The sequence below is a fragment of the Lodderomyces elongisporus genome, chromosome 4, assembly GCF_030384665.1.
Source record: "Lodderomyces elongisporus chromosome 4, complete sequence".
Lineage (NCBI taxonomy): Eukaryota > Fungi > Ascomycota > Pichiomycetes > Serinales > Debaryomycetaceae > Lodderomyces > Lodderomyces elongisporus.
This window is the reverse complement of record NC_083676.1, coordinates 1028545-1043579: the sequence shown is the minus strand read 5'-3', so window position 1 is coordinate 1043579 and position 15035 is coordinate 1028545. Positions and strand designations below refer to the sequence as shown.

At 36.8% G+C, this 15035-nt stretch overlaps 8 protein-coding genes across 8 annotated transcripts; 4 read left to right on the top strand and 4 right to left on the bottom strand. All coding sequences in view use genetic code 12, as the record gives it.

The window, feature by feature from the left end:
- Window positions 1-172: 172 nt before the first annotated feature.
- Window positions 173-1107, bottom strand: ECM15 (UPF0045 protein M15; the record flags this gene model as incomplete). Its single annotated transcript, XM_061119491.1, has 3 exons — window positions 173-441; window positions 639-655; window positions 1052-1107. The coding sequence occupies 3 exons, from the start codon at window positions 1105-1107 to the stop codon at window positions 173-175; spliced, it is 342 nt and encodes a 113-aa protein (XP_060975474.1).
- A 166-nt stretch (window positions 1108-1273) lies between these two features.
- Window positions 1274-2038, top strand: PVL30_003543 (uncharacterized protein; the record flags this gene model as incomplete). The annotated part of the gene is made up of 1 exon (XM_001526088.1): window positions 1274-2038. The coding sequence occupies one exon, from the start codon at window positions 1274-1276 to the stop codon at window positions 2036-2038; it is 765 nt and encodes a 254-aa protein (XP_001526138.1).
- An 878-nt stretch (window positions 2039-2916) lies between these two features.
- Window positions 2917-5979, top strand: UBA1 (E1 ubiquitin-activating protein; the record flags this gene model as incomplete). The annotated part of the gene is made up of 1 exon (XM_001526087.1): window positions 2917-5979. The coding sequence occupies one exon, from the start codon at window positions 2917-2919 to the stop codon at window positions 5977-5979; it is 3063 nt and encodes a 1020-aa protein (XP_001526137.1).
- Window positions 5980-6149: 170 nt separating this feature from the next.
- On the bottom strand, window positions 6150-7172 carry PVL30_003541 (uncharacterized protein; the record flags this gene model as incomplete). Its single annotated transcript, XM_001526086.2, has 1 exon — window positions 6150-7172. The coding sequence occupies one exon, from the start codon at window positions 7170-7172 to the stop codon at window positions 6150-6152; it is 1023 nt and encodes a 340-aa protein (XP_001526136.2).
- A 325-nt stretch (window positions 7173-7497) lies between these two features.
- thp1 (uracil DNA N-glycosylase Thp1) lies at window positions 7498-8436 on the top strand (the record flags this gene model as incomplete). Its single annotated transcript, XM_001526085.1, has 1 exon — window positions 7498-8436. The coding sequence occupies one exon, from the start codon at window positions 7498-7500 to the stop codon at window positions 8434-8436; it is 939 nt and encodes a 312-aa protein (XP_001526135.2).
- Window positions 8437-8659: 223 nt separating this feature from the next.
- On the bottom strand, window positions 8660-9268 carry PVL30_003539 (uncharacterized protein; the record flags this gene model as incomplete). The annotated part of the gene is made up of 1 exon (XM_001526084.1): window positions 8660-9268. One exon carries the CDS (start codon window positions 9266-9268, stop codon window positions 8660-8662), a length of 609 nt encoding a protein of 202 aa, XP_001526134.1.
- Window positions 9269-9700: 432 nt separating this feature from the next.
- PVL30_003538 (uncharacterized protein) lies at window positions 9701-10840 on the bottom strand (the record flags this gene model as incomplete). Its single annotated transcript, XM_001526083.1, has 1 exon — window positions 9701-10840. The coding sequence occupies one exon, from the start codon at window positions 10838-10840 to the stop codon at window positions 9701-9703; it is 1140 nt and encodes a 379-aa protein (XP_001526133.2).
- A 1992-nt stretch (window positions 10841-12832) lies between these two features.
- On the top strand, window positions 12833-14512 carry PVL30_003537 (uncharacterized protein; the record flags this gene model as incomplete). The annotated part of the gene is made up of 1 exon (XM_001526082.1): window positions 12833-14512. The coding sequence occupies one exon, from the start codon at window positions 12833-12835 to the stop codon at window positions 14510-14512; it is 1680 nt and encodes a 559-aa protein (XP_001526132.2).
- Between the last annotated feature and the right edge of the window lie 523 nt (window positions 14513-15035).

Sequence of the window (15035 nt, the reverse complement as noted above, 5' to 3'; positions counted from 1 at the left end):
TTTCCAAAAAAAATGTACTATGTATCCGACTTCCAATCACCTCGAGTGTATTAAGACTCATCCACTTTATCACTCTTCTAGTCGACATCGATAACTCCACTTAAAAGTGTCTTCTAGATACTCTCTTGTCTTGAGCATTGAATTTGTTTAGCTTCCAGCAATTAATAAAATTTTAATCGGTACCCAGCAATGCTTTCAATTTTCTCTTAACCACATCTATCTTATCAGCCGGAGTTTGCAGTTTGTCGACTCTAGTACCCACTCTAATATCGCTTTGAATCCTCAATACATCGTGCTTATTATGCAACAATTCATGCATTTGACCAATAAGATCCATAACCTCGTTCCAAGGACCAGCAATAGTCGTACCTGCTGAATGCAAAGTTGTGCTGAGCGGGGAATCCTCAGCGAGTTTAGAAATTGCCGTTATTTCATCTGATACTGAAGCGGTATTCGTGCCAATCTTGATAAAGAAGAAAAAAAAAAGAAACAAGTTAGTAAATCATTCCGGGAAAAGAGATGGATGAGGGGGGGAGGGTGGAAAGCGGGGGAAAGGCAAGAGCCATGGAGGTGAGCAAAGGGACGAAGAAGTAAAGACAAGAAAGACAAATTTGAAACAATCGAGGTTGATAACGTACGGGAATCAAACACACATCTGCTAGACAGTGAAGTGTGACGACCATTTTGTGCTTTTTCAATTTCAAATAGAATAAAAAGTGACTGTTTGTAAATAAAAAAAAAAGAAGGAAAAACAAAGTGGAAACAAATAAAGTTAAAGCCAAAATTGATTCAACAAGCCGACCCCTCCCACCTACACTTGGATTTACTTTTCAATTGACGGAATTTTTTTAATTTTTTAATTTTTTAATTTATTTAATTTATTTAATCTCTTTTTTTTTTTTTTTTTTTCTTTTGGGAGTTAGGAGCGTGGGGAGCGTTTGGGGAGCGTTTGGGGAGCGTTTGGGGAGCGGAATACTCTGGGAAAGTCTTGATTTGATGTGGTTCTATTATTCCCCTATTTCCCTGCCAAGGTTTCTAAATTTTAGCCGACTTGTTTTGAATGCTCCGATAATTTGAGCGAGAATTACACAGCGGAATTTGTACCATGAAGATATTTAAAATAAGATATATAATCCATGACTAGGACGGGAATTGTTCTGCTAGTGTTACTTTAAGGGTTTGAACCAAATTGCAGAGTACGTGTCAGTAGTATACCTCATACATCATTTACACACACAGATATATATATATATATATATATACATACACACTCATGCCTCAATTTAAGGACAAGCAAGATTTCTGCAAGCAAACAAATGTCAAGGCTGAAAGGAACGAGGAGCTTATCAAGTTTGCTAAAAACAATTTAAACCATATCCCATTTACTGATGAAGCTGCATTCGAAAACTACGATCGCATGATATCCGGTATGCTCTACAATCCAATGCAAGTGGACTTGGAGAAGTCCAGAATGAACTTGAGAGACACTTTGCTTGATTACGGTAATTTTAGATGCAGGGATTACAAAACCACCAAGGAGTTTGCCAACGCCAAAAGGGAATATTTGAAAAAATTCATTGGACATGTGGGAGAAGGTACGTTTATGGAGTACCCAATGTACTTTGACTATGGATTTAACACATATTTGGGCGAAAACTTTTACAGCAACTTCAACCTCACTATATTGGATTGCTCAGTGGTCAAGATAGGGAATAATGTTATGTGTGGCACCGGGGTCTCGCTCTTGACACCATCTCATCCAATTGATCCAACTTTGAGACACAGCTATTTAGAGAACGCACTTCCGATTACGATTGGCGACAACTGCTGGCTTGGTTCGAACTGCACAGTATTGGGTGGTGTAACAATTGGAGAAGGGAGTGTTATCGCTGCGGGCGCAGTAGTAAACCGCGATATTCCTCCCAACTCATTAGTAGTTGGTGTTCCTGGACGTGTGGTGAAAACCATGGAACCCAGGGACCCTGATTTCGATGTGCATAAAACACTTAAGGAGTACGGAATGGATTACATCCCATAGTCCTGCTTCTATATACGTGAAGACGCCAAAGACAAAGGAAATTAGGAAAAAATGGAAACAAATGTTGAAGTAAAGGTGAAAATAGAGGCATAAAAAACCTATAAGCCGCAAAGAAAAAAAAAAGGAAAAACAAAAGAGTAGGGATGCTTTAGCTACACTATATTGGCTATGCTGGACTCTTTAAAATTGCACTTTGTTTGGTAATATAATACTACTGTTTTCTTTTCTTTTCTTTTCTATACTTTTCGTTTATTTTTCATACCTCCCCATTCATGTACTAAAGTGAAGTGTTATTATCATTATTAGTATTAATTTAGTATTATTATTAGTAGTCTTAATTTTCATTTTCCATCTGTTTCTGCAAGTTTGTGTTGCTCAGTGTTGAAAATTAGCCTTTCAAAACCTTCCTTTCCTTTCCTTTCCTTTCCTATGTTTTTGTTTTTGTTTTTAATTCTTGTTTTATCCTTTTCTTTTCTTTCTTTTGTAGCCAATGCTGATTATTTCCAAAACTCTATAAATATTCACCTTCCAAACAGCTTTTTTTTTGGTTAAATTTTACCGGATTAACCCTTGTGTATAGTGTTTGTCTGATAGGGTTGCAAATAAAAATACCATTCATTTATGAAAAACCGGCACGACCTCCTCTTCAATTTTTTTGCCGCACAAAAAGCTGTTGGAATTCCTTCGCACACTTTCTCCCTCTTTTACATTATTACCCTGAGGAATTAACTTACCTTAAACATTTAGTAAGCTTTAGCAATTCAAATTGAAACCTCCAACTCCTTTCAAATATCAATTTTTTTTTTCTTCTTCTGCTATTTCTTTTCTTTCAATTACATCGATATACACATTCTACATCTCCCACTTTATTACGAAAGATGTCAGATAACATGCAAATTGATTCGCCATCACCACAAGAGATTGATGAGGGGTTGTATTCCCGTCAACTTTACGTCTTGGGTAAAGAAGCAATGCTCAAAATGCAAAACGCCAACGTTCTTATTATAGGCTTGAATGGATTGGGTATTGAGATTGCCAAAAACATTGCTCTTGCAGGTGTCAAGTCATTGAGTTTGTACGACCCACACCCTGTAGAGCTCAGGGATTTATCAACGCAATTCTTTCTTTCAGAAGCAGATGATGGAAAACCAACAGACCAAGTGAGCGCGGTGAAATTGAGAGAATTGAATGCATATGTGCCAATCAGCGTTGTTGAAAACATCAATGAGGAAACACTACTCAAGTTCAAGTGCATCGTTTCCACAAATGTCACTTTGGAAGAACAAGTCAGAATCAACCAAATCACACACGCTAACGACATTGGCTACATCAATGCCGATATTCGAGGCTTGTTTGGCCAAATTTTTGTTGACTTTGGCGATAAGTTCACAATTGTTGACCAAACAGGCGAAGAACCCTTGAGCGGAATTATCTCAGACATAGACAAGGATGGAACTGTAACTATGTTGGACGACTCGAGACATGGATTGGAAGATGGCGATTTTGTCAAATTCACTGAAGTTGAAGGAATGCCGAAATTAAATGATGGCAATCCTCATAAAGTCGAAGTCTTGGGGCCATATGCATTCAAGATCAAGTTGGATGAGAGTTTCGGAACATACAAAAAAGGAGGACAATACACACAAGTTAAAGTACCTAAGGACCTCAAATTCGAGCCACTCCTTGAACAATTGAAGAACCCAGAATATTTGATTTCTGACTTTGCCAAGTTTGACAAACCACCCCAATTACACATTGGATTCCAAGCACTTCATGCATTCAAAACCAAGCGTGGTAGGTTACCCGCACCATATCATTTGGAGGATGCAAACGAAGCATTTAGATATGCTCAGGAGCTCGCAACGCAGAACAAAAATATTGTGGAAGAATTGGATGAAAAGTACTTGAAGGAGTTGTTTTATCAAGCTCAAGGTGATATTCCTGGTGTCGTTGCCTTTTTTGGAGGTTTAATTGCACAAGAAGTGTTGAAGTGCTGCTCATCAAAGTTTACACCAATTAAACAATGGCTCTATTTCGATTCTTTAGAATCACTCCCATCCGAAAAAGAGTTTCCAAGGAATGCAGAGAATAACAAACCAATTGGATCAAGATATGATGGCCAAATTGCCGTTTTTGGTAAAACTTTCCAGGACAAGATTTTTGATTTGAAAGTTTTCCTCGTTGGTGCAGGTGCTATTGGATGTGAGATGTTGAAGAACTGGGCAATGATGGGATTGGGTTCTGGACCAAATGGTAAAATTTTCATTACCGATAATGATTCCATTGAGAAATCTAACCTTAATCGTCAATTTTTGTTTAGACCCAAAGATGTGGGTAAAAACAAATCTGATGTTGCCGCATCTGCAGTACAGGCAATGAACCCAGCCTTGAAAGGTAAAATTGACTCTAGATTGGACAAAGTTGGCCCTGACTCTGAAAATATTTTTGACGATGGTTTTTGGAAAAACTTGGACTTTGTTACAAACGCTTTGGATAACGTCGAGGCTAGAGAATATGTCGATCGTCGTTGTATCTTTTACAAAAAACCATTATTGGAATCCGGTACCTTGGGTACAAAGGGAAATACTCAAGTAGTCATTCCAAACCTCACTGAGTCATACTCTTCATCTCACGATCCACCAGAAAAATCAATCCCATTATGTACATTGAGGTCTTTCCCTAGTAAAATTGATCACACAATTGCGTGGGCAAAATCATTGTTCCAAGGCTTTTACGTTGAAGCACCAGAAAGTGTTAATTTGTATTTGAGCCAGCCAAACTTTGTAGAGCAAAGCTTGAAACAAAATCCAGACAAAAAGGGAACATTGGAGAATATTTCCAAGTACCTTAATGAACGCCCATACACTTTTGATGACTGCATCAAATGGGCTAGATTGGAATTTGAGAACAAATTCAACCATGATATTAAGCAATTGTTGTATAATTTCCCAGCCGACGCCAAGACATCTACTGGTGAGCCATTTTGGTCTGGTCCAAAAAGGGCTCCAACACCATTAAAATTTGATATCAACAATAAGGATCATTTTGATTTTATTGTTGGTGGTGCAAACTTACTTGCATTCATCTATGGTTTGAAAGAGCCTAGTGCCACAGTTGAGGATTACAAAAAGGTTTTGGATAATATAACGATTCCTGAGTTCAAACCCAAGACAGGTGTTGCAATTGCAGCAACCGAAGCTGAGGCTGAAGAACAGGCCAATCAGTTGTCTGGATCATTTGATGATGAAGAGGTTAGAAAGATTGCTGCTTCATTGCCGGAACCTAGTACGTTGGCTGGATATAGACTCACTCCCATTGAGTTTGAAAAAGATGACGACACAAACCACCACATTGAATTTATTACGGCTGCATCAAATTGCAGGGCATTAAACTATGGAATCGAGACTGCTGATGCATCAAAGACCAAGTTTATTGCTGGTAAGATTATTCCTGCCATTGCTACAACCACTGCGTTGGTTACAGGTTTGGTGTGTTTGGAGCTTTACAAAGTTGTTGATGAAAAAGACGATATAGAGCAGTACAAGAATGGGTTTATCAATTTGGCGTTGCCATTCATTGGATTCTCGGAGCCAATCAAATCGGTCAAGGGCAAATACGGTAAGAAGGAGTTTGACACAGTGTGGGATCAAATTGTTATTGAAGACGATATTACATTACAACAATTATTGGATAAATTTCAAAAAGAGGATGGGTTGGAGATTTCAATCCTCTCTTATGACGTTGTTGTGCTCTATGCCTCATTTTTCCCAGCCAAAAAGAACCAAGAGAGATTAGGCAAACCAATTTCTGAATTGATCAAAATGGTGAGCAAAAAAGAGATTCCATCACATTTGAAGTATCTTGTCCTTCAAGCATGTTGTGAAGACGAGGATGGTGAAGACGTTGATATTCCTCCAATTAGTGTAAAATACAATCCATAAACAAGTTATAGAATTGAATAGTGTTTTATTGTACTTTTGAAAAAGAGTCTTTTTTTTTTTCTTTTCTTCTTCTTTTCTTCTTTTCTTCTTCTTTTCATTTTCTTTTAATCTTGACCTAAAGTTGTTGTTGTTGAAATGTGATCATCAGATGGATGGGCTTACTTTTATATTCACAGGTTTAGCTCCTGTTCGATAAATACCGTTTCTTGATCCTCTTCAACAAGTTCTTGCTCCTTTTTATATTTATTTTCACGTTGAATCAGTTCCACTTTATTCTCCATTTTACGTACTTGTACCGACTGAAAATCTCGTACAGCCAAGCTGGTGTTCACCATCGTAACCATCAATATCAAGATCAAAACTACTAAGCTTTTGAAACTTATTTTACTGAAAAATGCATTTACAATCTCTGCAATCAACTCTACCGAGATTTTCAGCTTGGCAAACTTTGAGGGATCCTGATTTTGGCACCGGTTCAATAAATCACACTCATGGTCTATCGCTGGAGGCCTATGCGGAGAGTCACATTTGTTTCGTATGTATTCACGTGAACATTTTGCAATCTCCTCTAGGATTTGTAGTGTGAACTGCTCGGTTTTGATTTGAATGTCTGTTCTTATTGTGGTGATAGCAGAGTAAACAAGAAAAATGATGATTGACCAAAGGATACAATTGACAATTAGTTGAAGGTACAAGTTTAAAGTATAAGGAGTAAATGGGTCAAAAACCTTACTTACACTAGCAGCGAGAGTGGTTGTGGAAATAGCGGAGGGGACCGAGGATATTTCTCGATTGATTTCTGTTGGTACTCCTTTTGGCTTTCCTGATATATTTTCAAATGATTGCACTGTTTGCAAGTCTCGTTGTCTATTCTTTTTCTCGGGAGAAAACATGACATGAGCAACATTCACCGGGTTTAGTTGATGTAATTCTTTTCCAGCTATATTCAATTCAGGGTGAGTTTCCACAATACTTCTGAATTCATTAGTCTCCTCGTCATCGCTGATTTCGGTTTCGGTTTCAGCTTCAGCTTCGATTTTAACTTCAATTTCATCTTGGTTTTCTATCTCGTCTACATCAGTGCCTGCTTTTTCAGTTGAAATGACGCGTGAATTCCTGATTGGTGTTGATTCATGTTCGATTCCGCTGAACGATATATGTGATATCTGCGATGCATCTAAACCATTGTCCATTACCATTGAAGCTGTTGTATGTTTTGTATATGAGTATATTGGGGAGGAAGGAGAGTGTACTTGTTGTGATTTTAATGACTGTAATAATTATAATGATTATGTAAGTTTCAAGGACGTGCAAAATGAAGCCGGTGCCTTCCCTGTCTTTTCTTTGCAAGAGTCTAGAGAGTTTTTTGTGATTTTTTAAAAGTTTTAGACGTCCCCTAACATTTTGTTTTTGTTTTTGTGCTTTTGCTTCTTCTGCTTTCACTTTCTGTTTTCTCCTTCTCTTTCTCGCTAGAACGCAATCATCATTATTTCGCAATCATAAGGTTGGTGGCAAACTATGATGAACAAAAGCCTTAAGACTGTTATCGAGACGTTCAAGTATGAAGGAGATGACAAGGCCAAAAAGAACCTAGAGAATGTGCTGAAGTCAATAAAAAGTGTGAAAGTCAATAAACGCGTCACAAGTTCAAGGCGACTGCTGACTAAAGTTAAATCTACCTCCATTATTCATAAATCAAATGCTAGTGCCACATACAATGTGAGCAATTCACCTCTGAAAGCACAGAAAGTGAAGATAGATACTTCTAAACTACCAGATTTAAGACATTCTCTCAACTCTAATCTCAAGCTCCTATTTGTTGGATACAATCCTGGAGTTCAGTCCTCAATACAGCAGCATCATTACGCGCATCATTCCAATTTATTCTGGAAATTATTCAACCAAGCAAATGTTTTACAAAGAGTTGTACAAAAAAGGAAGAAAAAGGAGAATGGCATGCATCAAAAGGTGTTTGATGATGATGATGATGACGACAAGTATCTCAAAACTTTATTATCTACAGGATGTTCGGCTATTCATGATTTCGATTTGATCAAATATGACATTGGATTTTCTGATTTGTCATTGAGATGCACTGTTCGAGCCGAAGAGTTGACCTCGGAGGAGAAAATCGCCAATATTCCTCGCCTTATTCGGGAAATAAACGAAAGTAACGCCGAAAACGTCGTGCTCATTGGAAAAGGGATATGGGAAGTCATTGTCAAGTTTTACAAGGCACAGTTAGGAATCAAGTTTCAACTCAATAAAGACAATTTCCAATGGGGTCAGATTGCGGAAAGCAAAGATAAACAGTACAATCAGATTATCGAGCATGTTTATGCACAACTTCCCAAGCACACCACAATATATGCATTCCCCAGTACTTCGGGGCTAGTGGCAAGCATGAAATTTTCTGAGAAACTCCGGCTTTGGCAAGAAATGGCTAATAATTTATAATAACCAAGGGAAAAAAAACGAGAAGGGAAAAAAAAGGAAAAAAATTCAAACGAGTTCAAGTATAATAATAATGGAAAAGCAGAAGGAAAGCATCAATTAAAAGTGGAGTGGTGTTTACCATTTACTTTAATTTTTCATTTCTTTATGATTTTTCTTATTCCTCTCCTAAACATCTTTTCTCTTTTTCCTTTTCTTTGTTTTTTTTTAAAAAAAAAAAATTTCATTACTTTTCTGACCACAATACATCAAACGCTTGGTTCAAATCTCGATAATACTGATCGACTTTTTCGGGGTCTTTTTGTTCCTGGCCCAATTCGCCAAAGTTCTTTACAAACGCAGTATCAACAAACATTTTAATCGCCAAACATTGTGCTTGGCTATAACATTTGTGATAAAACAATGTCTTTAATCCATCCATCTGATACTTTTTACAGTCTTTCAAAGTATCTCTCTGGGTTGACCCAGGTAATGAAGCAAAGATTTTCCAAAATGGCGTGTCTTGTAAATCCGAGTTCATTGCTGCTTCAATCTCGGAACAGTTGATCTTTACCGCTTTGTCAATCTGGTTTTTGACTTGGAATTCATCCCATTCGAGTTGTTCGCGTGGAGTGCGTTGAATTTGCTGGGCCTTGATGGATAGGACACGGTCGACGGTTTTGATATCTCGAGATGATTCGAATTTGTAAGGCAATGTAGGGTCATGAGTATTGATGTTTCTTGTTTCTGGGTTTTCCTTTATAAGGAATTCTTGAAGGTCTGCAGGAAGGTCCTTTGTGACTTTTTCAAGATCTTCGTCGTTGACTTTGTTTGTTGAGCTAGTGAATGGCCACATCTAAATGATTGGATAGCGCTGTACCGGGAGTGAGCTGGAACTTAGGGTGGAGATCAAAAAATGAAAAAAAAAAAAAAAAGTAGCTATTTGTTATTTTTTATTTTGTATATTTCAATTTTGATTTTTGAAATAATAGGCGGGATGTAAGAAATCAAGATTAAATGTGGAAAACTAAAGTAGCACGAACAGGATGGAGAGAAGGTAAATTTTTTTTTAGAAAATAAAAATAAAAATAAATAAATAAATAAATAAAAAACAAAAATTATAAGAGAGAGAGAGAGAGAGAAAAGGGTAAAAAGGTAAAAGTGAGAGAACATACTTTTGTAATTGCGATTGTGTTCAGCGCCGCATTTGAGGCTAATTCTGTACATACAACTTTATATATACATACAATTTTATATATATATTTGTCTTTACTTATATCAACAAATATCAAGATCGTTCCAATACACCTTCAAAAATCCTACTTACTTCCAACTCCAACAAGTCTCTTATTTCTTGTTGCAGTACTTTGACTCTCACAGCGTCGATCTTTTCAATAATCGCCAACCTCGTTCTCGATATAATCAACAATAGTCTAGTTAGTCCTGTGCTACTAAATCTTTGTAGATCTTGTCCAATGGATTGCTTTTGTTGTTGTGTGTCTGCATCGAGGTTCACAGTTTGTACTTTTCCCGAGTGCAAATAGTATCCATCAATCAATAAGCTGAGTTGTAGGTCTAATTTCTGCAAGAACTTGAAGAATGCCTCAACTTTTTTCATTTCCAAATCTAGAAATTTGCCTTGTACATTGGATTCAATCCAAATTTCATCAAATATTCGTCTATAATGGTTTATGTAATCTTCGAGGTCACCCAAAATCTTGATATAGTAATCTTGCTGGCCAAACAAACGCTGTTTTAGTTGTATCAGGAGCCACAAAGTGTCCAAAACACCGTCCAAGTCCATGATTAGGTTTGAACAGGAATAAGTAATCTTGGTGTCTGATTGCTGTTTGACAAACTTGCGCTGAATTTGCAAGAGCTGTTCATCTATGATATTGATGAATCGTGATTCTTGGGCCGAGGTGATTGGATGTGCTTGTGGAGATGAGTCAAAGTTGTTTTTAAATTGGAGATAAATTTGCTGGAATGGTTCAGTGATTTGGTGGATCAGCTTTGTTTGTAGTGGCAAGACAGTGTTTTGGCGCTCTGGAGATTCAAATGACTGCTTTAGGTTTTCAGTTTCAAGTGCAGCGCTTCTAAGATTCAATTGTTGTAATAGGCCCTTACTGTTATTTTTGCCGTAATCCTCATAATTAGCTATATTTGAATTGTTGCCGTTAATGTTGTTGCTTGTTAGATTGGGTTCGGTATAGTAGTCAGTGGCTCCATTATTATCATTATTAATATTATCATTATTATTACTATTGCTATTACCAAGGTTGACATTATTGTTGTCGCTGTAGAGCTCGGGATTCAAGTCAATATCATTGTTTTCCAATTGCGTAGTTGGGAGACTCAGTGGGTCAATTTCTTCGTTTGGTGCTGGGTGCAATGGACTTCCCGGTGTCTCTGAAGGTGGTTCCTGCATTCTATATTGTGAGCTATATTGTTGTAAAACTTTCCCTGAACAGTATTGGGAGTTATATAATTGGTTGTGAAATGTGTGCGTATGCGTGTGTGTGTGTGTGTGTGTGTGTGTGTCGTATTATTTGGTGTAAAACAAATGGGATGTACAGCACGGGGAATCAAATGCAAAAGGGGGGTCAGAGAGATTAAGACTAAGACTCAGATTGGAACTGGGACTGGGACTGGGACTGGGACTGGAGCTGTGACGGAAAGAAATCATGCGGCTTGATAGGAGGCATGACCTGTGTGGTTTAGTTTAGTGGCTTCATTTATTGAGAATCTCAGTCGATATTGTGTTTGTCGTGGTTTAATCTTTGACAACATCGTATTTGCGACATTCAATATTGTTGATGTTATTCATGCTTTTTATGTTGCCCAAAATATGCCAACTGTTGAGATTGAAAGAGAAGAACATAAACACCTGTGACAATAACAAAAGTTGAATGATTATACGTACGTTTCTTCTCGGATATTGGAAAATGACGAGTTCATAACCCATTCACGTCCTTTAAAAGAAAGTGAATGAAGTTAGATATAAAGTGGATTACGTGGTGCCTTTAGCAAAAATGTCACGTGATACTAACATAAGGTAGTAATGAACAATTTACTAACAATAGTTGGAAATGTATAAGGCTTTATCGGGCAAGAAACAGACGAGAAAATCGATCAAACCCCAAACAAGGCTCTGTTGGAGGCCAGAAATAGTCCGGATCCGATTTTCCAAATTTTCGTTTCCTCTTTTTAATGACAATGTGAACAGGAAAAGCAAAAAAAAAAAAAAAGAAGAAGAAAGAAAAAGAAAAAGAAAGATAAAAGACACAATAAGGCTCAGTCTACCATTGGCTTAAATAGACCATTCCGATGCGTGTATCTTTCTCCTTTGTTTCATCTCACCATCTCACCATCTCACCATTACTCTCCTCTTCTTTGTCGTCTTCACTAATCATATAACAATCATTAATGTTATTACCATTGTTATTGCTAGGCCTCTATTTTTATTTTTTTTTGTTTGTTGTTGTTCAAATGTGTGTAAGTCATTCTTTCTGTTGTGGGCAGTCCCGTTATCGCTAAATTACTTGAAAGGAAAACAAACTAATTGAAAAAAATAGAAATAAGCAAATAAATAAGTAATTAGAGGGAGAAGAGAGGGCTAATTTTTTGTAGCAAGTGTCACCTCCTGAAGTATACACTAAAACCATGGAACTGTATATTTAGGATCTATTTGCTGTTGTATGTATATTTTTTTTTTTTAGTATTATGCTACGGCTTTTGCTGAAGTTAGTGAACATGAAGAATAGAGCATCTATTGGTTGTATATATAATATGCCATTCGGAATAGAGTGGTAGCTGCTGCTGTTGAGAAAAGAGTTGAAAAGCAGAAAAAGAAGGAAAAATAATAAATTAAAAAATAAAATAAAAAATGAAAAACAGCAAACTGCGATAACACCGCGTGTAATATTACACAAAACCAGTGAAAGAGATAAGCCATATTAAGTGGAAAGGGAGTTACAGGGCAGCTGAGGTTGCAGCTGCAGCTGAAGCTTAAGCTGAAACTCAACCTCGCCAACTAAACCTCATTTTCAATCCTCAAACTGAAACTGAAACTGAAGCTAAAACTATCAGGAGCAATTTAACACCACACTCATCACAGTTTTCTTTTATCTGATTTATTGTATTCCTAATTCTGATTTTGTTTAGGTTGGATTGTTATGTCACACTGATCTCATCTATTACATCTTTCTATCAATATACTCCAATAATCTGACACTAACTTTTTCGTAACTACTACTACCACCACCACCAACACTACTACTACTACTTTACACTGCTTTTAGAATACAGAAAAAGAAAAGAATAAACAAAAGAAAAGAAAAGAAAAGAAAAAAAAATTCCAACTAGATAGTTCCATATCAGCTAGATCAACACATCATCCCAAACTCTACCTTGTCTACAAATGCCTGCCACTGAAAGCAATAACCACCCCTTGCAGAGGAGGAGTAATACACCAGGATCACACATCCCAGTATCAAACGAAGAAGCAATAACTGATGTTGATACTGTTGATTTCGTTACTGATGCTGGTGATACTGCCACTGCTGCTAATACTACCACTACGACTAATACTACTACTAATACTAATAGTATTGCTGATACCACCAATATCAATACCAACGCAAACACCAACACTAGTACCAATACCAACACTCCTATTGACGCTGCTAGTACTATTATTGATACTACCACCAATAATTCTAATAATATTACCACCATCATCAATGCCGAACAACAAGCTCAGCAACTACTCAAGTTACAACAGTTGCAACAACAAGAAAAAGAGAAAAAGCAACAACAACAACAACAACAACAACAACAGCAGCAGCAGCAGCAGCAACAGCAGCAACAACAACAAAACCAAGAACAACCAGAGAAGTCATCATTGGGATCTATACTTCAATTTGATGGCTCACATAGAGTAACCAATCAAAGAGATGAATTAACCTCTGTGAGTCTCAAAAGCACCATTTATGACAATAATCATGAAGTCCCAAATAAAAGACCAAACACCACCAGTTTCAACTCATCAGCATCCTGTCCCATAGCTGCTCCATCTTCTGCATCATCATCATCAACAACAACAACAACAACAGCAGCAGCAAATTCTAATTGTAATAGCGCCGGTAATAATAATATAAATTCTCAGTCGCAAGATGATTCATTTCTTCCATTTTCACGCACATCTCCACAAAAACAAACACAAGACAATGATTTATCGTTTAACCAGCATACCAAGCCAATAAAAGGATACAACTTGGATTATTTCAGTCTGAATAATCGCTATCACCATCACTACTATGATTACAACCACAATTACAACCACTACAACTGTAGTCAGTACTCCAAAATCCCACACCAGTTTCATAGTCAATATCTACAGCCTAATGCACAATTTGTAGGTGAGCAACAATCAGGCAAATCACGTTTCCAAATCAAAGTCGAATTCAAAACGGTTGATCTTGAAAACTCACTCGTAACAGGATTTCTTCAAATTAATGGATTGACCAAGGACCATTCTGAAATTACCACTTACTTCCGTGGTGAAGTTATCAATAACCCATTGAATACACTTAAATCACAACAACCAACACATCTCTACCAGCAAAGATCTGCACCATTCAAGAGATATTCATTTATGTCTGAGGATAAGAACTGGGGACTGCATCCACAAAATGATATAGAACACTGGAAGAAACTCACTGACTGCCAGATGATGCCCACTGATGCTTTCAAGGAGAAGTTGAAGAGAATTTACCAAGGTGAAACAACAGATGAAGGTGGTGATCATCTTATTTATATGAGATGGAAAGAGGAGTTTCTCTTACCCGATTCCAGAGTTAAGCTGATTCCAAATGCCTCTTTCGAGGGCTTCTACTATATCGTGTTGAACCTCGGTGCCGGGAGAAGGCGGGAGTATACCACTGGTTCTGGGTTTAATACTGATTCTAGTTCTGATTCTGATTCTGGTTCTGGTAGTATTTCTGGGTTATACTATCATAACTCATCAGAAAAGTTTCAATCTTTATCTCTTCAGCATGTTGAACAAAGAGGAGTCTCGCAGGTATTTGACTTTAACTAAATCTAGGAAACATGACACAAGAGATATAGGGAGAGAGAAAAGGAGAGAGAGAGAGAGAGAGAGAGCTAAATTAGGAAACAATTTTTATACAGCTCATCCAAGGATCTGGCATTCATTCATTCATTCATTCATTCATTTATTACTTAATTTATTCATTCATTCGTTTATTCATTTATTCATCATCATTTTTATTACTGTTATTGTTTTTGTTAATTTTGCTTCCAACAACATTAGTTTTCCTTATAAATATATATATATTTATATATATATTCTTGATTTCATTTCGTTTTGGGTTTGACATTAGGTTTTGATAATTTTAAAGTTTTTTCATCGTGATTACTTTGCTTTAGCAATACATGTCCAAATACATGTGTGCCAATGTGTATTTTGATATACATGACGTATCCTTTTATACATTTTTTTTTTATATTGCATATATATCATTTATTCTATACATTTATTCAACTCATGAATTTATTTACCAATTTTGATTTAATTGTTTTATTTAACTATACTCTATACG